The sequence below is a fragment of the Corticium candelabrum genome, chromosome 1 (genome assembly GCF_963422355.1).
Source record: "Corticium candelabrum chromosome 1, ooCorCand1.1, whole genome shotgun sequence".
Taxonomy (NCBI): Eukaryota; Metazoa; Porifera; class Homoscleromorpha; order Homosclerophorida; family Plakinidae; genus Corticium; species Corticium candelabrum.
In genome coordinates this window covers 2,872,318-2,894,699 of record NC_085085.1, presented here as the reverse complement: position 1 = coordinate 2,894,699, position 22,382 = coordinate 2,872,318, and the positions used below count along the sequence as shown (strand labels likewise).

The window sequence follows — 22,382 nt, the reverse complement described above, 5'->3', positions numbered from 1 at the left end:
CCGTGAGGGTGCACCTTTATAAGTAACGGACATACTACCATGTGGAAACACAGCAATAAATACGGGTCTCACAAGCACGTACAGTCGTTTAGCATTAATTATATTAGACACAAACCTTGATAAACACGAAATAAAGATGTGTTTAGACATTTTGCTTCAATATTCAATGTCAGACTCAAGATCATTTTGCGCGAAAAGGTAACTAAGTGAGAGGCACCCTCTGTTTGGTAGACGGTAGCGTTCTGTTGTTTGGATTGGTAATATCTTGCTGTAGGCAGAATGTTGCTGTGCAGTGGCTGTACATCAAGTCCTGTCAGATCTCTGACAGCTCGTGTTCTCTGCACATGTCAACATATATAGTACAAATACAACTTATGGCTAGCTCTAAGTGTGTTCAAGTCGTTCACACTAAATGTCAGTGGTATTACAACTTTTGAATGTATATACATACTAATTCGTTGCTGCTCAGCACTTTGTTGAGCCGTTTCTTTCAGACTGACATCAAATTTTTTGTCATTTTATGTTGACTTAAATTGCCATCTTCATATCATCTTAAGCTAATTATAGTTGCTTGCTTTAACAAATATGGTTGTAGTGGGTAGGATTTCATCCTTGCTACTTTGGCTGATTTGGATATTTTGGGTGACACTTGGAGTACAGTTAACAGTCGTTGATTGCTTTATATTTTTATAGTGAGAAAGGATGTATCGTTGTAACATGTTGCAAGCATACAGTTGTTTAGCAAGCTGTAATTTGTGTCCTTAGATACAACTGTTATTGAGGATTTAACTTTGCCGCATACATAGGATCATTGTACAATGCCATATGCAATTAGTTGACCACACCTGGTAGAAGCGGACTCTAGGTCTACAGTTTCTTGTCATTGGCCTTTTCTTCTAATAGAGTTCTGAGCATTGAATGTTTAGGCGATTAGACAATTTTATTAATTGTGTGCAATTAATTACGTAGACAATCATGTAGACTGTATCAGCAGGCTACAGATCATTATGAAAAGCTTGTCAACTACTTGATGGAGCGGTAATCATTATGCAACTGCAGGATATAAAACATCTGAAAGACTGTTGATAGGAAATTTGATGGACGAAATGAAATATTTTATCTTATAAAATGGCAAGCATGTAGTGTACATGTACATGCTGTCCGTACTCTCTTCCAGTAAGAAGACAACACTTATTACCTGTATATTGATAAACATAATTCAATTTAAGCCACAGCCCATTTGCTGAGTTTGTGATATGTCAGCATTTGCAAGCCTTGCTGAACATTTGACCGTAATCCTAGTACTGTACATATACACAAGCATTGCATTCTTAAATGTGATATCTGATCAAATATTTGTTATTATTTAGTGAGATTGTTCATTGCATCAAACATACTGCATCTGTTTTACACAGTCAGTGGACACTTCTTAATATTGGTACTTGGTAAGTCTAAGTTTAATTCCTTGGATGCCAGGATATAGCACTGATACTTCATATTATGACAAGTTTGGTAACACTGCCATATAATAGTCAACGTCCATGCAGTCGTTAATAAACCTTTGTCCATACACATCGTACCTTATATACGTGTTGATTACGAACGATGCCAACGTTGATTCAGGAAGTTTGCACAGCTTGTTAATCAGGTTCGAATTCTTCATCCTTGCTAAGTAAACCCAGTTCTGTGTGCAGCGAGACACATAATTGTGCTGATATATACCGTCACAGATTTATTTAAAAATCTACAAAGAACACATGCACTAAGCATTCTGGCTAGAGTCTATACAAGAACACAAGTTCAAATCCATTTGTTCAACTCTTGCACTGCAGTCCTCATTTCGCTTCGTGTTCTCATGCGGCGGTTATACTTGTAGCTCAAACTTCGTCCTTAATGTAACTGTCTGTTCTTTATTAAAATTGCCCAACGCCACGGTCGTTATTGTTTTTGTCGGCTTGCGTACGAGCAACATTTACTGACAGCATTAATTGTTTGATCTGACGGACTCTTCCATCGTTTTCTATGTTCAGGGAAGCACAGTACTGATTGCCTTCGACATCCATGCAGCAATTGAGTCAACTCAGTCCAGGCTTGCACTGATTTGCTATAACCGCTATTGCGAGTGCCGAAACAATTAACCTGCTGCAGCAGATGCTTCTCTTGTGCCGACATTCACAGATGTGACAAAGAGACTATAGTACATCACTTCCTTGCAGCAGAAACCTAAAAACCATCAGCAATCTTATTTTACGGTAAGACAGTCTGAACGATCACAAATAATCAATCATTGGTGCTGTAAAATCTACTGAAAGTTACCGTGGTCAATCTCGTTGCTCAAAATATAACGTTCCATTTGACTCCTGTACTTCACAAAGCCTTCTTGATCTCTCCATTTGCAGAGAGTCTGCCATAGATTCATGACACGCCAAATCCATAACAGGCAATAAAGCTGTTGAAACTTGTGCACATTCCTTTTGTAGGCAAGCACTCTATACACGTAACAAGTTGATCAAGGCTAAATAAACCGCTAAGAAACGTTCCTACGGAAAAATTTAAGTTGCCGAGGTAGAATAGAGTATAGAACTGCAGTAGAACATATCGCAAGAGTTTGAATTGAGGCATGTGTTAATTTCTTCTTACCTTTTTAGTTAGTCTTGATGTGATGAAGCCTTTGCAAGAACGAACGACCGTTAGCCTGCTAACAAAAGTGAGTTATAAGATATGACTGTAAGAATCTATTAATTTTAGTAAATAACGCCCGCTCATTACCTCCTACATTACGTGTTACGTTAGTCAATGCTGGCTGTTGTTTGTCACTTCTGTTCTTTTGCTTGTGTGTAGTCTTTTACTTCAAAAATCCTCTCTAACGGTACCGTAAAAGACTGCACACTTCGCACTGATCTCCCTACGCATTAACCGTCTGTACAGATGCAAAGTAGACTGCATAGATCGCAGGGAAGAGACAAACATTTGCATACGAAAGAAACACCGAACCCACCTGCTGCTGCCACAGATCTGGTCTATTTTGCATAATGTTTTGCAGTGATTGCGACTTTGACTTACAGTTGTTTTGCAGACGTAACACCTTCTAAGTCTTCTGCGCTGGCTTAACAGTCCAAGAAGCAAAGCGTGCAACCCCATCACCCCACTAGTACTGGTTTGTGTAGTACATTAGATGTAGCTTATAATGCCAAATAGCAACTGCACGTGCAGATCTAGGGCTGCATACGTCACAAATGTCACAGTCTCTTCGTGCACTGCAGTTTACATTAGAATCTCTAGTCGAAGGTTTAAAGTAAGCCACACATCGACGTCTTAATTAACTATAAAACAGCAAAAATCTAGATTCTAGGTTGACAACCAAGCAAGTAAAAACAACTCGACTGATAACCAAACGACAGATTTGGCAGTCGCGAAAACATCCTCCTCCATAAAAGACACCACCTCTGATAGCATACAGATAAGTCTAATGCACATTCCAGTTCGCGCAGAAACCGCAACTTGTTTCAAAACAAAGCGTTTCCAAACCAAAGTTAAACGACTCTAGCTGGACATCGTTCCAATCTAGAGCTCTCCCTGATTGCCTGCAGGTAGCGTACCTGTAACTGATTAGCGTAGCTAATACAAACGCATGGAATAGTCGTCTTTGCTGCTCGCTCGGTTCTAGCTATGCAGCGTGCAAGAATTGCCTGGATACTCTAGGCCATTCGCCTTTCTCTTTAGATCTCTGGAGGTCAACACGTTTTGTTACAAAGAATTTACTCTCTTCATCAAATGTCTAATCATGGAGACCAAAACCACAGTCTGCATGCACATCGACCTTCCACTAAGTCCGAAATTCGACACTATTGGAGAGATATGCAGCTGCGCTTAGGTAGCTCGTTCGCAAGCGCTCGACAGGTACCCAGAAACGTCCAAAATGGCTATAGCGTGCGTGTCTATTAGGAGAGAGACTATATTTTGAATTGCACTAGAACACACACTAATAGAGGTGGAATAAAATACTATCTCCTTCTTACCTTGACAGTTTGGTGCAAAGCAGAGCGTAGTGTTTGAGCGGACGAGTATCAACTCCTTTGTCGACCACAATCTGCGTGTCGACTCTAATCATAACAACGTAATGCGCATATCACGTGCTATACGAAACGAATGATGTGCTCTTCCTGCGCCAGTTAAGGACTCTGTTGTGCTTGAAAAGCTGTTGAAAAGACAAGTTTTGCAACGATTACCTAAGAAGTTACACATCAATCACAAAAGATGAGAAAGAAGTACAAGTGCGTGCGAAGTAATCTCACATCTGCATGTTTCTTTCCACATAGCTATAGAACATAAGTTTCAATTGTTTTTCGGCTGCCCTACTGTATTGCAGTGTTTAACTGTTGGAATTAAATTAGAATGATTATTGACACACACACACACACACACACACACACACACACACACACACACACACACACACACACGCGAACGCACACAAACACGCGCGCACACACCCACATACATACACTCACACACACACACACACACACACACACACACACACACACACACACACAAACACACGCACACACACCCACATACATACACACACACACACACACACACACACACACACACACACACAAACACACGCACACACACCCACATACATACACACACACACACACACACACACACACACACACACACACACACACACACACACACAGACTCAGTGCTGACTTATATCGCTCACTGTCCATATTTTTTACGTGCAAATCGTTCTCCCACTTTACACGTGTATGGTTTATTTATATTATTCCATTCACTCTTGACATTATGTTTGTAGAAGTGTGTGTATTAGTTACACATTGATATCCACTATATCCTCAAATTTTGTGAGTTTGTTGCATTTACTAGAATTTAGGCAATGTTTCTGCAAGATAAAAGTAAACTCTCCTTACTGTTCTCCAGTTTGCTCACATAGTTTTTTCGTATTTGAGCCGTTGGACTAGCTCACGTTGGCAACTTAATTCTGGGCAAACAGATCTGTTTTGTTCTACTATGGTTTGTGCAAGCCTGTCTATGGTTTTTCTTACCTTGTCGTATGTCTCTCAGCTCGTCTATTTTGGCATGAGTCGATTTTAACTCCCGTACAGCATTTGCTGATCATGATACACTAACTGGACTGGATTCTACAGTGAACAGAGTTAAATGGATGATGTCCCCGATTGTCTGGAAATGTCATAGCAAGGTATTGTAGTTGCTTGTATGCTTGAGTGGACCGTTCAATTTGTAGTCTGATTTGAAGAGATAGTGAGAACATGAATCATGGGTTACGTAACTATGACAGTTGAGTTGCTGCCATAAAACATGAAGTAGGAACATGTTCTTCAATTATACAGGCAGCTAGTCTAGATTCAGCCTTGTGCTTCAGGAAATACAGTGTAAAGATGTAACGACAGTGCAGCTCTGTTAGATTGTCTAAGTGTGCTATTGAACAGCATAAAATTAACAACTTGGAGTATTAGTAGAGTGGGCATCAAAACCTATAATGTATGGCTGCAAAGGACTTGGGCAAGTTAAAATTGGACGTTATGATTGTGGTGCTATTTCTTTATGTCTCTCAGTCAGACGGAAAAGGTAGTTGGTTACTGGGGCTAAATTGGCCTGCTGTGGTTGGAACTTTCTGTTCTGACTCAAAATCTCTGCACTACTGATTACGATATCTTATATTTTAACTTAATTAATTAAAAGCCATTCTTCTTTGTTCTGCTGAGCATATGCTGTAGCAGACTTGGCAAGATTTAGAGTGTGGCCGCCAACAAACCATTGTCATGTGAGTTTGCTTATAACGATTCAGGCACCATCTTTTACAGAATTTGTCTAGATAAACGAGGATGTCATTAAATTTGATTGACATCAATTCTAAATGTTGGTTGAATATGAGTACCGGACAGGCAGCAGTCTCTTTCAATATTTAAATCCACATGCAAAGTTTTTTCAGGCCAACTGAATGCTCAGACGTGCTCCCAAAGCAACTACAGAACGTCGCATGCTCTCCTATATTAGCCTCTCGTAGGCAGACCATCTCCGCCTACATCCTTTCCGCGATAAATAGTCTGGGGAAATGCTTATAGAATTCTTGTTCTGCACTCCCCACGAATCACGGGGATAAAGACTTATCGATAGCAGGAGGTCTATAGGTAGATGTCACGCAATCACATTCCACTCCTTTCGCTTGTGTTGATTACGGTCATGCCTGGGAACATACACTAATTAGATATTCGTTCGTCGACCTGTAGACGTTGAACGAATGTCTTGTTGACGTACGTTTTGTGGCCAAATTGTCCGTGAGACTGTACTTCTTCACCGATCAACGTCTGCCTTGTCGCTAATTTTCTATATCTAGTCTTGTGATCTTGTGAGTCTGACGTAAGCATGGGCATGCATTTGTTTAGTTATGACGCTCTTTCGCCGTCCGCTAGTCGTATTCAGTTGCTGCTTGTTTTAGCGTGTTGTTTGAATGCAGAGTGCCGCTATAGCGACTTGTGTTTTTGCATGTTAATTTTTGTCGTGTGGAGGGACTAAAAACGCCCTTCGATCAGGCAGCATGATTATAGCGGCTGTGAGAATTCACGCTTTTTCTATCCCTTTCAGCAGTAGTACCAGTAGACACATGTAGACACGTACTATTTACATCCAACCCTAAAATGACCCAGCTAAAATATGTCTGTCTACAACTTTTAGTTACATGATGTTGGTAGCTTGCAAGTTTCTTTACAAGTGCATGTTTTATGTAAATAGGCTGGTCATCTGCTGCAAGCTTTTAAGAAAAAGTTAACATTTAGTTTCACATCAGTCCGCAATCTTTGTTGTGAACAAGTGGGATATGGTTGCGTAAAAGACAAATGACGAATTTTTACGTATTGTTACACAAAAGCTCGAGTAACAGTGGCCAATGTTTAAGCGTCATCAACTGTTAACACTCAACTCAAAACAGGCTGAAGTATGTCAGTAGTAAACACGCGAGGCAACTCACGATCACAAGCAGTTTGTGAAGCTATTACAACAATGCTTCCTGGATCACTAAACAACCTTATTATAAGAACCATACAGTATGTTGATAGAGTCCTATTTTAAACCTTATTTCGTTAGTTTTGCGTTTACTTATGCAGCAAACCTTGTGAATTTATGCTTTCTGTTGAAGGAGAGTTGCAATCAACTCTCAGGCAGCTGAAATTACCTGTTGACAAATGGAAGAAAGTGATAAAAAATGCTACGAAAATCTCGAAAAAGTAGGGACTTCATTAGAAGTGAAAATCAAGCTCAATTCCAAATTTGACACTCTTAAAGACACGATTTACCTTATCTGCAGCGAGAAGAGGTTTGTGAGAGCTTTTGTAAATGAGATATATCATCATTACCATTTAAACAGCTGGCAGCTCTTGATGCAGAAGACGTAATGCAATTTAAAAAAGGTGAAGCTAGGTCAGACTGTATTGGACTGCCTAGACAAAGACGACCTTCAGCAATGGACAAAATCACATTAGATGAAGATGTTATGAAAGCACAGAGAACGCTATGTACAACTAACTTTCACATGAATAGTCCTTATGCATGTACAATCAACAGATGGGCACCATCTTGAGAAGTAGAGGAGGCCATACAAATGGTGTTGGAAGAACGGGATGCATTGAGGGCTGCATCAACAGAGAGCACAACTTTGATATCGTTGTCTGTACATCTTACTTGGTGCAGTAGGTATTTTAACAATCAAAATATTATCACAAACCAGAAAGGTGAAAGATGCCAATGATAAACCATACACTCTAAGTGGCTTTCCAATTGCTCAGAGTCTTGCACAGGATATGCTCAGTGGGATTACTTATCTACACGACAATGGCATTATTCAATGATATATAAAACCTAAAAACGTGCTGGTAAGCAATATCAATTGCAATATATCCTATTGTAAGCAGCATGATTGTTGTCTTAGTATATTGTGCTTTCTTTAGATTACATACCAGAGGAAAGTGCGTCTTACAGACATGGAAATGGCAAAGCCAATCCAACAAGTGAAGCCTACACTTTGTGAAACACTGTGGTACATGGCACACAAAATATTTGGCAACAAGCCGTACACAGAAGAAGCACATATGTTCATTTTTGGAATTATCATGTGGGAGCTATGGAACAAACGATGAGCGCATGAAGTCACAGGACTTACACTGCAATTTCTTGGAGTATGTAGAGAATGGTGAGCTCCGTCCAGGTGGTGGACAATTTATTCGTGAAAAGAACCAACATCGACCAGGGCAAACAAATCTTACCTCTTAGAGCTATCAGCAACCGCAGCTAGCTACTGTGTCTCAGGCTAAAGCTAAGATGTGGGCAGATGTCGCAAGAGCCTGCTGGTCATCACACCCTGATGATCGACTATCAGCAAACGCAACTCAACAAAAACTAGCTGCTATTTCTGTTGACTAGAAGACTGACTACTGTAGTAGCTCTGTGTACGTGCATCCAAGCTGTGATATCTAGGTCACTAGATAGATGTCAATTTTTACATCTGTGTTTTGCAATAACCAAATTAACGTATTTGAAAACTAGATTTTACTTAAGTTTGTCTAAAAGAGATTCCTTCACCTTAAAGTTCACTTTTCATGAAATCTGTATAAACATTAACTTGGTTGCCTGTAATACTAAGATTATTATCTAATACAAATAACAAAATCATATTGCAGTTTAGAAGTAAAGGTGTTATGTAGTTGATTTCTTTTTTAGTAATGTATACACTAGGAAAGTGAGTAATTAAGATATATGTAAATAGTTATCATTCAGACACTTTTTACATCACACCTTTAGAGTATACATCACTAATAATTATTATTCAGAAATTTCTTAACTCACTCTTTAGTGTATACATCACTACGTTAATTAATTACCAAACTCAAAAACAAGTCAACTAAATAACACTTATACTTTTGCAAGATAACAAGAATTAGAACATGGACGTTATTAATTGCACAGTCCTTACATAGTCCAGTGGTTACACGTTTGCTGTGACAGATCTCTTGGCATCTCCACACGTACAGTCCATTCCATTGCGTTGCTTGTGGCACATGGGACGTTTCAAAATAATTAGAAGAATGTGATGTACCTCGACCATGCACGAGCTCCATTCTATAGAGTCTAGGTGGTGTACAGTTTACTGTATCTAGAGACAACGAGGCAAATTATTGTACGTGTACATACAGCACTACTCCTATAGTTAAGCATTGACAAATAGAGTGCATTTCCAGTATTGACACCTAGATGCAGATCCATGCAGCTAATTAGTCTGCATGGCTAGATCGACCACTGCACTGTGACAGACTCGAGCTGACTTGACGTACAAGCGCAGTACACTGTTTCTGCACATCTATTTACAGTAGGATGTTAGCTAGCCGAACACCAATAGCCGAAAGCGTCAGTCGACTGTGCAGATTGCTTCGGACGCACCGTAGCTTTGCGCGCAAAACGAGATTTTAAGTTATGCGAAGCAACCAAAAAAATTTTGGAAACAAAAATGTAGAGTGGATCGATTTATCGAATAGAGGTAGGGAACAGCTGCAGGTATACGCCCGCACATGAAACTGGATGGAACAAGTGTCTATCGATAATTTCTCGCTTTAAATAGCAAGCGTTTTACATGTACATGCACGTAGTGCACGTCAGGTTGTGTTTCCATTTTCAAAAATACATTGAACTTTAATTAGGTTGGTCACACTGGGACTTGCTGTTACTACAAAAGATTTCAGTATCCTGGGTTTTTTCAACTGGCCCACTTCTTCCTCTAATATGTTTCTGTTTCCTGATGTATAGAGTATAGCAAATTTGAGCTCGACGACAACGACAATTATTGCTGTCCATCCAACTTCTAGACACAAAGCACGTCATGTAGTTGTATAGCTAAGAGCCACCTCATAAGGGTGTCATCATTTTTTGTAAACAAATGTGTCTTCACAAACTGCACGCATAGCTTTGGACTTGCGATTTGTGGCTTTTCGTGGGAATTGTATGTGGTTAGAGTAATTAGCAGCTATAGGCGCGTGCGTCTTGAGTGTGAGCTCGATAACAAACAACCACACCGCTAGTGCCCGCATTCCTGCTAGGGCAGTACCAATCTGCAATTATACGTATTTATTTAAGTAATCCAACAGCTTAAAGCTGCTGTTGCTGTTTAGAGAGGGAACGAGAAAGCGGTTGATTACGACCAACTTGTATGGCGCCACTTACTATTCTTGCTAACCGTTGGACTCGATCGTTTGCATATCAACAGGATATTGAATTACATTCTAGGTGTGTCGCGATAACAATCTACTGCCGTGCCAGGTTCCAGCGTCATCTATCACACACCACCCACTCAACTACTCTCATTCTTCTGTCGACCCCGTAGCAGGCTGCAACCAACAGTTGATTGAAGGTGAGTAGTGCTATAGGCAGTATTACTTTCTAGACTTTAACATATAATCGTTTTCGCCGCTTGATCAAAAGTTGGAGAAGCTAAAAATAAAGGGTGCATGTGTTTGGAGTCTGGACCGTACCTTTGGCGTTGGGATTGCTGATCGTTAGTGTTTGCGCCGGCCAGCTTACCTTAATCTTGTCAAACTATAATTGGTTTTAGTGGTACAGCCAAAGAACGGCGTTCGTGTTCATGTGAGATCAGCACACGTAGAGATGGGTTTGCATAGCCTAACTTGCGTGGACGCTGTCGCTATTATTTCTCTATTCTTACCTGGGCATGTTCAAACGGACTTTGCAAATAGAAGACGTCAGAATTACTAAACCTGTATAACGCCGCATGAATCTCTATAGAAAATTTTCTATAGACATATAGTCTTTGAAATTTATCGTGCACTGACTATTGTACCCACGAAGAGAGTATTAGGCATTAGAGTTTACTGTGGCATTTCTCGTAAGCTAGAAAATGTATGTGAACGTAATGAACTATCTGCATGCTTGCTAACAGCGTCTAAAACGGTTGCAGTCATGACCATTTGCAAAAAGGGCTTGGTGCAAACACAGTCTATACAGGTGTTGGTGAGCTGCTTACGACATTTTCTCGGTTTTAATAAAAACGTTATTTCTAGCGATAATACACGCATGTATTGTCAAAGGTTTCTCATGCTAATCGCTTGACTTGTTGTCCCATTCTCATCATCTATTAGCTACAAGAGTGTAATTCTAAAGAGAGGCAGAGAATGTTTCTCAAGTGACTACTGAATTCATTACTACAGGCACCTGGAGTTGTGCCTTGGTCGGGCGACAACAACTCTCACAGGTGCGTTATTGTAATGCCCTGATCATGGCGAGGTGCATGCACTCTTTAAAACAAGAAAACGCGGTTGACATCGTGATCAACTGTTAGCCAGCAGGCTACACTTGTAGAGCTTCGCTAAGAGATGCAACGCAACAAGACAGAGACGAGACGATCGCATTTCAGCGGTGTTCAGTGTATGTATACATAGAGAGATTACATCGAGATCAATATTTAGATATGAATACAATTGCGCCATTGTAAGTGGCTCATCAATTATTGTAACATTTGTGTACCCACAAAAAGCAGAAAGTACCACAATTTACTGTGAACTACATCGTTTTTCAATATGCCAGGAGACCTACTGTCTGTCGTCATATGTGTAAACTTTGAAATTATTTAATATCTCCGCTGTTTTTTGTACTTTCGTAATAATGTCAGTATTGTTAGAAACCAATAGGTCTAGCATTTCTGTTTATTAAATTATCTTAAGTTCTTTCTACAAAGCAAACGGAAGGATAATTATTTTGCGTATTAAGACCAACGGATCAACAAATGGAAGCATTTAAGATAATAGGTGTAACATGGTCCAACTAGAGCAGCTTTTAGTGCTCTAATGAGCACACCTGATGTGACCTCTGCTTCATTACTCACTTTCGAGTTTCCACTTACACGGAATAGACAGTTGATAATATGTGTTTGAAAGTAACTGCCGCTAAGAGCGTGCTAATGCAGTTGCCTCACGTTAAAAAGAGCGCTTGTAGCGATGTGCTCGTTGTACTTAGAGTCCCTACGTATTCTTGAGCGGCTTTCGATATTTTGACGGTTTACAAAACGTTATCATCGTCGCAACCTCACAGGTTTCCAATTCCAGCAACTTGATTTCTGCTCTAATTCTAAATTATCTAGTTGAAGTTTGGGTTTAGTTAATTCACCGAATCAGGAAAACTGTAGAGAGGATGCCTTCCCGCTGTGTTTCCATTTTTAAAAGGGCATTGAACTAAGTTAGCCACACTACGATTAGCTGACACTGATTAATATGGTCTTTTGAAACTGCCATACTATTTCCTCTAGTTTGTTTCTATTTCTCAATGTCTTTAGAATGTTGCTAATGCCAGCCGTTTGACTTCATCTTCTTTAACCGATTCACATCCTATTACAAATTAGGTTAAATTCTCTGAAGTGACTTCTGAATTCGTTACTATATAGACCAGAAATTGTGCACGTCCTGCCAGAGCGACAGCCCCGCAGGTGCGCTAGTGTAATGTGCTGATCAAGACGAGGTGCATCTATTCTTAGAAACTAAAAGATGTAATTATGACTGCGATCAACGGTTAGCCAGAAGACTTCTCGTAGAGCTTTGCCAAGAGTTGCAACAAAACCAGACCGCAGAGCCGTTCGTATTTCAGCGGTGCTCAGTGTATGTGGGAAGAGAAAAGTATAGATTACATCGATATCAACTGTTAGATATGGACCCAATCGTGCCGCTGTAGGTGGCTTATCTACTATTGTAACATTTGTATGCCGGTGGGAAAGCAGAAAGCACCAGAATGTACTATGACATTAAACATTAAATTAAAGCGATTGTAGCGATGTTCTTGTTTTAACTGCAGTCTTCTCGTGTTAGTGAGCAGTTTTGTCATTTTGACGGTTTACAAAACGTTATCACCAGCGTATCGTCAATGTTCTCTAATGCCAGCAACTTTCATGACTTCTGTATTTTGCTCTAATTCTTAATTATCTACCTTAGTAGAAGAGTTATGATTATCATGCATGGAGAGCACACTTTCCGATGACATGTAACTCATATCCAAACACTGAGAAACCGTGAGGGGAACGAGATATTCTGAATACGTGAGCGTAGCAGAGTAAAATACTCACTTTTTGACAGCTCTTAAGGAGACGATTACAGATCATGTAGATGAGCATTCGCTTTGACTTTATAGTTACGAAAGAGTGATGACAAGTTTGACATGTTATTAGTTTTCCTAAATGTTCATTTTAGACTAGCGGTGCACATGAACGTGTTCAGTTAGTTGATTAGTTAATAAAAACCGCTAATGGAAGTCATAAACTCTAATTACAGTTGACGTGGTAGTCGGTGACAAACCTATCCGTTGTCTGATGACGTTATATCTTTGCTTTAGCAGCATAGCAATACGCTATGTAGAGAAAAACTAGATTTTATTGACTGCAGAGATAATTATGATGTAGCTGCACAATTAGACTGGCTGGCGCAATATATACGTATGAATAACCCAACATTTCTAGTTCTATAGTCACAAAGTCGTAGAGGATTTGTACGGTTTATCCAATTTTTGACCAAATTATAGTGCTATGAACGGCCAGCGAAACGGCTACGCCGAAACGCTTATAGCATAACGTCTAGTATACGGTGGTACGACCGTGGTCGTTATTAAAAACTCAAAAAAAGTTGTTTCAAAAACTAGTAATTTTACTGGTCTTTGGGGTTTGAGTTCCCGAGGAATTGCTTGGTCCACGTCTAAACGCAGTCATAAGTTTGCTATTGATTTCTGCAACGTCCACGGTAACCGCGCCCTAATTCTATTGTGCGTTAAGCCGCAACAGTTTGGATTTCCTCCGCCTGGCCTGAGAGCTGAGCTCGTGCCTTGACGACCGCCATGCAAGTTTGCTATCTTAGCTGATCATGACAGGCTCTGCAATAGTTTTGTTATCTGAAAGTAAAAGCCGCAGCTATTTCTGTTAGCAAACAGACTATACTATCCGTATTACAAGTAGAGAACTTCGCCATGACTTGCCTATGCATACCTGTTTAGTTAAGTCAAATCTGTTGTGCATAGAACACGGCGTTCGTCACTGATTTTTTGTTGTTTTAGCATGTCTCAAAGGTTATCGTCAATCTCCGGAAACGACGTTCCAAAAAATCCGTCTGCTGTTGCATCATCTAGAACACCTACTATACAAGAAATTCTCCTTTGTGCAGACTCAGTACAAGCAGCTTCATGGTGTAATGACGAAGGTCTCAATGGTGATGAAAAATTCGAGACTGTATTGGAGGCAAAGATTGCACTCCTTCAACATCGAGGGAACTTACTGAATTTGACTACACTATTACCTCCTGTAAGCTTCTAAAATGTGACTTATATACATTTCTGGCGTTAGTAATCAAGGTTTCTATTATTGGTTAGCCCATTGCCGTTGCTCCATCGCTACTTCAACAATTCGCTTCCACAAAAGATGACTTCTTACAGCTAGTTCACGAGATCGAAAGTCTTGTCAATTCAGATCATGCATATCGGTGGTTTAAACATCTCAAATTGACAGAAAGCACAGACAGTTGGTTGACCAAACAAGACTTTGAAGAAATCAGAAGGGAGTGCCTTAAAAAGCCAGTGCTCCTAATTGCAGGTAATCCTGTTTTGTGGCATAGTGTTGCTTTTACTCCATACCTTCGCTCGTTGAGATGTTTCCGCACGACACCACACCTGCCTGGTAGGAAAGTGTAGCCGTGGTGCGAGGGTCGAGACCCCGGTCCTTTCGCATGCGTCATTTACTTCTGGTTCTGTGTTTTAAGTGACGGGTACTATTACGCCCGGATCTCGGCTCTCGGCCTTTCACGTTGGATAACCAACGGAGACGAGATGGAGAGGGGAAGGGGAAAGCAAAATTGCGTTGGCTGTCACGGAGGCTACGAACGCAATGACACGGTTGCGGCGGCAAGGCTACGCATAAACACTTCTTTTCGATGCGCGCGCTACGTTCTTGTTGTGGAGTCAACTCTGTCTAACTGTGTAAACCGCATTGGACTCTTTACCTTCACTCGTTGAGATGTTTCTGCACGGCACCACACCTGCCTAGTTGGAAAGTGTGGCCGTGGCGCGAGTTTTGATACCCCGGCCTCTGCGCATGCGCAACTTGCTTTTGTTTTGTGTTTCAGGAACGGGTACTTTTAGGCCCGGATCCCGACTCAAATAGGTTTGTTCTTTGATCAAACCTTCGGTCCAAGTACGCTAACCAGACTTGAGACTGTAGTCTAGTCTGCCGATCAATATCGGTTGGGTGACTGTCCTACAGGAGAGACAGCAGGTAGCAAAGAGGAGCGAGCCCTCAAGAAGCATGCACGAAAAAAAGGAGTATCTAGCGAGCGCCCAGGTGGTTTCTGCACAAAGATCCTACATCCTTACGCCATTCTCCATATGTTCTCTACATTATCTTATAAGTATACAGCGGTAATGACACACACTAGGAGGCTAATTTTTTGACGACCATGCAAGATGCCTAGCAGGCAACTTATGTACGCCACGAACGCCTTGCTTTTCCACCTTTCCAACACTTTAATAGCAGAGTTTGTCTATGCCACGGGCATTGGCAGTAGTAGCGGTACCGATTCGGAAACTGTGGCTAGTAAACCTTGAGCAATCTAGCCTTGCTGACGACAACGCCCACTGCACCTTTTGCATCAGTCTGACGCGGGATAGAGGACAGCTGTCGCTGAAGATGAACCGCGGCCCCAAACGATTACCCCTGACAGCCGTGTCTGCCAAGAGCGATGATACCGGGCAGAAGTCATTGGCGCTCCGTCCAAGATATACATCGGCACTGCGGCTGAAAGGGTCAGTCTTTGACTGCTCGAGGTGCAGACGCACAAGTGTTGGCTTCTCGTGAGAGTAGGTCATAATATCCCGAGGTGTGAAGTAAGATGCACAGCCGAAGACCGACAACGACGACACGGTGAATTCGCCCGCCCTTAGAAAACCGAAGAAACCCGTGCAGCAGTCTGCCCAGAGCATAACCGTATCGTAGCTACAAGGCTGTTGAGACCAGACGGTCTTGATCGCGCGCAGCCTCATCGGTGTGATCGAAAGACGTTGACGAGTGTGGCCTTCACCCAATGTGCGGCGCACTCCATGCAGGACAGATGTTAGTTTGGGAAAAGCAGATGAAAACGGGTGTTCATGGCCATATTGATTATCTAGGCGACGCACGGCAGATAAGTAGCATTTGGTGGTCTTGTGCGTAAGTTGCTGTTCTGTAAGAGCCGCAGCGAAAAGACACAGAGTACGCTCGGATGTAGGCAGTAAAAGAATTGAGAGTCTTTGGCAGATTCTTCTGTACCGAGATTGACCGGTAGCATACGACCTCAGAGTAGCCGGAGCTAAGCCGGACAAAAAGAGTAGACTAGCCTAGACCTCTATATGATGTCCGACGGTTGCAAGAGCGCTCGGAATTGCACTCTGACTTGATCCGGGGCTAAACGTAGCTGTTGCTGAAAAACGTAGGCAGTTGTGGGTTATTACGAGACAGGGCATCCGCTATGTGATTAGATTTCACCAGAATACGTATGGTCTGCCAAATAAATGAAAATGGGCTGCAACAAACGTGAGAAACCTCAGCAGGTGCATCATTAGCTTGTCGTGACAGGAGTGGTTACGCAAAGCGGACACAACATTGGTATTGTTGCACCGAAACTGAATGCACTCGCCGTGCCATTGACTAATCCAAGCGACGCTAGCGAGAAGAACTGGCACGCACTTGTTTGCTGCGATAGTGCAGTCATGCCACGCTATAGACCATTCCCATTGCAGCCAGTGCTCGCGCTAGGCAACCCCACACTCCACAGACCAGAGGCGTCCTAACGCATATGCAGAGATGGGGTTGCGAGACAAGAGTAGGTAGAAAGCATGTGCCATTCCACCGGACCAGGAAGGTATCCCAACACAGTATAAATGCTCGCGCGTGCGCTTCATCCGAACCCAGTAGTGTAGGCGCTTGACGCGGCAAGATAAGTCGATAAGGTAGCGAAGGAAAAATCTGCCGGCCTTGACTACAGACTTAGTGTGCTGCAGGGTTCCAACCAACGACTTCAGCTTTCTCTTGGTGCAAGAGCGACAAACAAGTCAATCGCTAACCATTCGACAGGTTCGTTGTAGCATTGCTTGCGGCAGGCATATCGTACCTGAATCCGAATTTATTTGCAGCCCCATAAACTGAAGGCACGATAACAGCCCTTCCAGCTTTTTAGCGGCTACTGGAACCCCTAAGCAGTTGCACGTGCGAAGCGCTGTAGCCAAGTTCTCGGTGCACTCGGTGGAGTTCGCCGCTCTAAAAAGAGGAAATAGTCCAGCTAGTGAATACAGGAAGTGATTCCTCTGCAATACATGATACAGAGAAGAGCGTCTACCACGGCCGAGAATATCTTGGGCGCCGAGCGAAGACTGAAGGGGAGAGCACGATCAAGTTAGACCACGCCCTTACAGCGCACGCACAACAAGTGGCGGTTATCTGGGTGTACCGGTATTTGGCGGTAGGCACTCTCTATGCCGATCTTAGCCATCAGCGCTCCAGGTCCCAGCTGCAAGAGACGCCGCGCTGCCTCATCGACACGACATAGGACAGAGAGCTCATGTACGTCGCGATGCCTTCGTTGACGCTAGCCAGACGAGGTGAGCAGATTTCAATGATAAGGCGCCAGCGCCCAGGTAGGTGGTTCTTAGGTACTAAACCAATCGGGCTTACCTGGACTATGGACACGCTAGGATCCACTAGACCGAACACACGCGATGTTGCAAGCTCAGCTCTGAGGTATCTGTCGACGACCGACGAGTTCGAACTAGCCGATTGCTTGTTTTGTTTCGCTGATTTGCAGTTGGCATTGCCGTAGGTGAAGCCAATACTGAAACCATCTCTTAGACCATCCAGTATGTATTTAGCAAAGGACTGGTCCGCGTGAGACGCGAGCTCCCGACGCCATGCTACCACCTCTAGTGGTGAGACGGAAGACACTGAGTCTGGCCGCGGTCCACGACCAGAAGGACGACAGCTGTCGATGGCCAAGAGGTCAGGCAAGTAGGGGTACCGACTGCAATGCAGGTTGCAATCCAGGGCTGACAAGTGTGGCATACACGTGAGCGTAGAGTGATATATACGACATTTTAACTACTGCAGCGTCAAGAGAAAAGCTGGAGACAACTCGGGCTGTACGACTAAGAGATGCGGTCAAACATGTAAAACATTTCTATTTTCTACTGAACAGCAGGAATAATTGTACCCAAAACAACTCTACATAACAGAACGCACATTCGATAGTACGCTACCCCATAAACAAAGTCCACTATCGCGCTGGGGCGTGGCTAACCTACTACTGCCGAGCTGCTCTCCCCATTGAGGTTGCAGCCTGCTCACCGCCAGACCTCTTCGGGCTTTTGGGAGCGGATAAGCTTGAAGATGGTTTCGAGCACTCTGGGAGCTTGTGAGAGCGTCGAAATTGCAAGCACACTGGATGGAAGTTGACGTCCGGAAGCCGCTGCAGGAAGAATAATTGTAGTTAAAGCAGACAGGCTTTGACTGGCAGATCCTTTCATATCCCGATTGTCCTGTGAGTTCGTACTACCTCGACTACTGGTTAGCTTGGACAGGGAGCAGCTGCTGTGAGAAGCAGCTGCTGCAGAGATGTCTCTGGCTCCAAAGCACACGATGCGTCAGGGTGGTCGGCCTCCAGGCAGTGTCGGCAGCGGGAAGAGCGTGCCTTGTCCATGGCCAGAATTGTTGACGCATACAGCGAGGGGTGGAGCTGAGTGTACGAGAGCGAGTGATGGGCCGCCGCTGGCTGCCGGAACCTTGCATAATAGAGGAGCCAACCCGTCCCGCTGTGGCACTGCGCCTCGTGCACGACTAGCCGCAAGTATCCCAAGAGATTGAGCGCTCAGCTTTTTTGGCGCTGTAGGAGAACGGCTGCTTACACAGCAAAACACTGCAGCCAGGTTGGTACGCCCATTATCTGACGGAGAAGACAAAGGCTGGGCGCTTCACCTTGCCCTGCTTGTGAACTTTGCATACGCTTGAGCATCTCTGAGTAATCAGGTAAGAGTTCGGCAAAGTCCACGTATTTCAGTGCTTGGATCTGGCGAACGACGCGTACCGGAATGAATACCGTGCCTTCACCAACGATACATGACCCAAATTCAAACAAATATGGCACTTGAGTGCCGCAAAGTGATTCCAAAGTCTCTCCCTGGCTGATTAGGGTGACCTCTTGGAGCGCTGGCGTATCAGGCAGAGCTACCAAACTTTGACCTAAAATATCGACAATGCCTCGGCGTCAATACTTCAGCACCGTGGGTGCGCCGTTACTTATGCAGACGCACATTAGCCTATTAGCGCTGCCACACACAGATGCTACTGACACAACGCAAGACAGGAAGCTTACAGCGCTGAGTAGAAGCCCGTAAGAGGGACCGCGCTCAAGCGACAGCCGCGAGCAAAACCGCCACAGTCATCGGCATGAGGCGCTATTAAAGTGTGAAAGACAGCAGGGAATTAAAAAAAGGAACAAGACAGTCGGCAACGTCAGTATTTACCAGATTCCCTTACTACTATAAGTAACCTGTAGGACTTGCTCAGCCGACGGTCCCAAGGACCAGGTAGACGAGAGCGTGGACCAGGCGATGTGGACTCACGAACCGACATGCAGAGAACACGACAAGCAAGTGGCGTGCAGTTATGACCAATACCTTAACATGGCTACTGGTTAAGCGCATCTTAACTAGCTAATCCGTCAAAGTTCTGGATTGACCGACGAAGAGGTGACGCTATGTTGCCGTCCTAAAACTGTTACTGAGTTCTTCCAGCTGACCACGCGGATAGCTAATACAGGAGATATCGCCTGAGAACGGCATGTAAGAAGCGTCTTTCAGAAGAAAAGCCAATCGGTCCACACAAGAAGTAACAGCTGAGAAACGGCATGCCAAAGACACTTCGCAGGTTTCAAGTGCCCGCGCCAGGTGCCAGCATCCCGTAAACAGCATTCGGAAGCCATGTGGCAGACTCTACACGTCTGCGCGAGACGGTCACGCTCTACACCTCAGATACCGATAGGTACCGTTAGGCGGCGTCACAATTAACACTCCAACGCCGAAAGTGACGGCAGGCGGGAGATATCGTTTAGCCACCCAACAACGGAAAAGACCACAAAGAAAGCAAAAAATGTATTACCAGACTAGCGCAGTCGTCGACAGCCCATAAAATTAAAGCAAGTTTTCTGGCGTCGCTGCACATGCGGAGAAGAGAAGAAAGCAAGAAACGGTAAAGATAGGGCCAGAGTACAATCAATCCAGAGGCACGAAAAGCATCGCAACATGCGAATGCGTGTGTTTTAACTTGCTTACTTCTCCGTAGCACGATCCGACTGACGCTGAGGATGTTGCGACGAAACAGCTGCCAAATCGGTTCGAACTGCTTCCCTGGCCGTCTCAGCCATAACAGACTTGAGCTTACTGAGGGCGCTAGTGACTTTCGTGTCCTCTTACATCGAAAACGAAGGACAAAAGCAAAATTGCGTTGGCTGTCACAGATGCTATGAGAGCAATGACACGGTTTCGGCAGCATGGTTACGCATATGCATTTCTTTTCGATGCGCTCGCTACGTTCCTGGGTGGATTCAACTTTGTCTAACTGCGCTAAACCGCATTTCATAATTACTCGTAAATGTGTACAAGCCAACGTAAAAGCAGAAAATGAGAAAGCTGCAATCTTTAGCTCAGTAGAAGATTTGTGTCACACTTGTATTACTTAGCAGTATGCAAACAGCGCAAAAGAAGGAGGTATAACCATGAGAAATATACTCCTCTTATCCAAGGATCAAACTCCTACTCTCTAACATTATTCTGTACGATGCTGACGTAAACGCAAAAATTAAAAACTGCACACAGTTTGCAAGCACATACATGCATTTTGAAAATGTGCAGATTGTTAGCAGGTCTATTTAAGCGCTATTAAAATTGGACTTAACAAAACGTTATATAATCCAATCTCAGATTTCTTATTAATGTCTGTCTATTTTGAGAAAAATGTTGCTTGCATGCAGTCGTCCGTTGGCATATGTCTTTTTATGGTATGATGCGTTCGTGCGTTCTTCTCTGCATTTAGGCGTGCTCGCTTACTCACTTAGACTCCTGCATTATCCTAAGCTTTGATCTTATATAGTCTAAGGTTTAAGGTTCTGAGTAATCACACCTTTTAAAATACAATACATTCATATTTCCTTATTTAGGTTGTACTTCTTCCGGCAAGACAACCTTGGTTAACGCTTTGCTTGGAGAATCAATCCTTCCCACAAGCCACAATGCTACAACCTCTACGCTTTGTGAGGTTAAATACGGCAAGATAGCAATGGCAGTTGCTCATTACCGATGTGACAATGACAAAGAGATTGAGAAGCAGTTTGATTTAACTACTCGTGAGAACAAGCAAAAATTCTACAAAATGCTTTCTGAAGCAAAAATCCACAATGACCAACTTCAAGTAGCATCAACTGACAAAACGGAAACTGGTCGTAGCATTGACTGCAATGGTAAATTGTCGCGATTGGAAATCTTATGGCCTATGGAGTTTTTGAAAGTAAAGTGCTTAGCAAATGGATAATTAATAATTAGATTTTCTAAATCCGTTGTGACCGTATTTCAGAACATTACGTTGGTTGATAGTCCAGGGGTAACAGAAGACGATGCTGAGACATTTGGTTCTAAAGATATTACAGAGAGGTGTCAGGAAAATGTTGCTTGTGGTTTTATCTACGTGCTGGACGGAAATCGATCTGCAGAAGAAGCGGCCCAGGTGAGGCGTAGGAACTTGTATGAGATATATTGTAAATGTGAAATTTGTATACTTTGTGCTATTTAAACCTTGTAGGATGTTTTATTGAAACCGTACTAAAATCTGTAACTTCAAAGGCTTAAATTTTAGGTTTAGCAGAAAATGGGACTATGATATGTGCTTTTTAGTTTTATTAATTTACGTTTTATAATTATCTATGAAAAGATTGCTGAAACAACATTCATGCATATTTCTGCATTAGATCTTTAAATATTACTACATTTTTTTTATTCGAGGTTGTGTCATAAGTGCTCCCAAAGTCTCAAATTTAGTATAATTAAACTGGTCAAAATACTGGATCATTTTCAGAAAATTAAGAGAGGCTGATATAGACAACTAAGCAAAAAGGGCAGTAATCTATATGTTTACCAGAACTAAGGCTATGGCTAAATTAAACAAACTTCCATACAGATTTTTGTGTAAATGTTTCAAGCAAAGGCGTTTATTACTGTAGCACAAAACAGCTTTA

At 42.8% G+C, this 22,382-nt stretch overlaps 2 protein-coding genes across 3 annotated transcripts in view; one reads left to right on the top strand and one right to left on the bottom strand.

The window, feature by feature from the left end:
- Positions 1 to 1,636: 1,636 nt before the first annotated feature.
- On the bottom strand, positions 1,637 to 4,339 carry LOC134189631 (uncharacterized). Of its 2 annotated transcripts, none has more exons than XR_009971519.1 (3): positions 2,641 to 2,930; positions 2,317 to 2,489; positions 1,637 to 2,223 (listed from the first exon to the last, which is right to left on the bottom strand). XR_009971519.1 is itself a non-coding variant. In XM_062657970.1 (3 exons), the coding sequence occupies exons 1-3, from the start codon at positions 4,109 to 4,111 to the stop codon at positions 2,322 to 2,324; spliced, it is 318 nt and encodes a 105-aa protein (XP_062513954.1). In that variant the 5' UTR covers positions 4,112 to 4,339; the 3' UTR covers positions 2,264 to 2,321. The 2 variants fall into 2 exon arrangements, 1 of the variants encoding a protein (XP_062513954.1); XM_062657970.1 differs by lacking the exon at positions 1,637 to 2,223 and adding an exon at positions 4,020 to 4,339 and having other exon boundaries at positions 2,264 to 2,489; positions 2,641 to 2,698.
- A 2,896-nt stretch (positions 4,340 to 7,235) lies between these two features.
- LOC134197125 (uncharacterized) overlaps positions 7,236 to 22,382 on the top strand; it is a 24,367-nt gene continuing 9,220 nt past the window's right edge. The window contains exons 1-6 of the mRNA XM_062666384.1: positions 7,236 to 7,382; positions 7,998 to 8,161; positions 14,140 to 14,383; positions 14,452 to 14,671; positions 21,312 to 21,658; positions 21,725 to 21,874. Coding sequence (XP_062522368.1) covers positions 7,236 to 7,382; positions 7,998 to 8,161; positions 14,140 to 14,383; positions 14,452 to 14,671; positions 21,312 to 21,658; positions 21,725 to 21,874 — 1,272 coding nt within the window. The remainder of the gene's footprint in view (positions 7,383 to 7,997; positions 8,162 to 14,139; positions 14,384 to 14,451; positions 14,672 to 21,311; positions 21,659 to 21,724; positions 21,875 to 22,382) is intronic.

Bases quoted from the DNA above. Each gene is read 5' to 3' on its own strand.
- LOC134189631 (XM_062657970.1), bottom strand. From the start codon at position 4,111: ATGATTAGAGTCGACACGCAGATTGTGGTCGACAAAGGAGTTGATACT. The intron at 2,699-4,019 runs GTAAGAAGGAGA...CACTTTTGTTAG, and splicing joins CTTTGCACCAAACTGTCAAG to CAGGCTAACGGTCGTTCGTT. The intron at 2,490-2,640 runs GTAAGAAGAAAT...TTACGTGTATAG, and splicing joins CATCAAGACTAACTAAAAAG to AGTGCTTGCCTACAAAAGGA.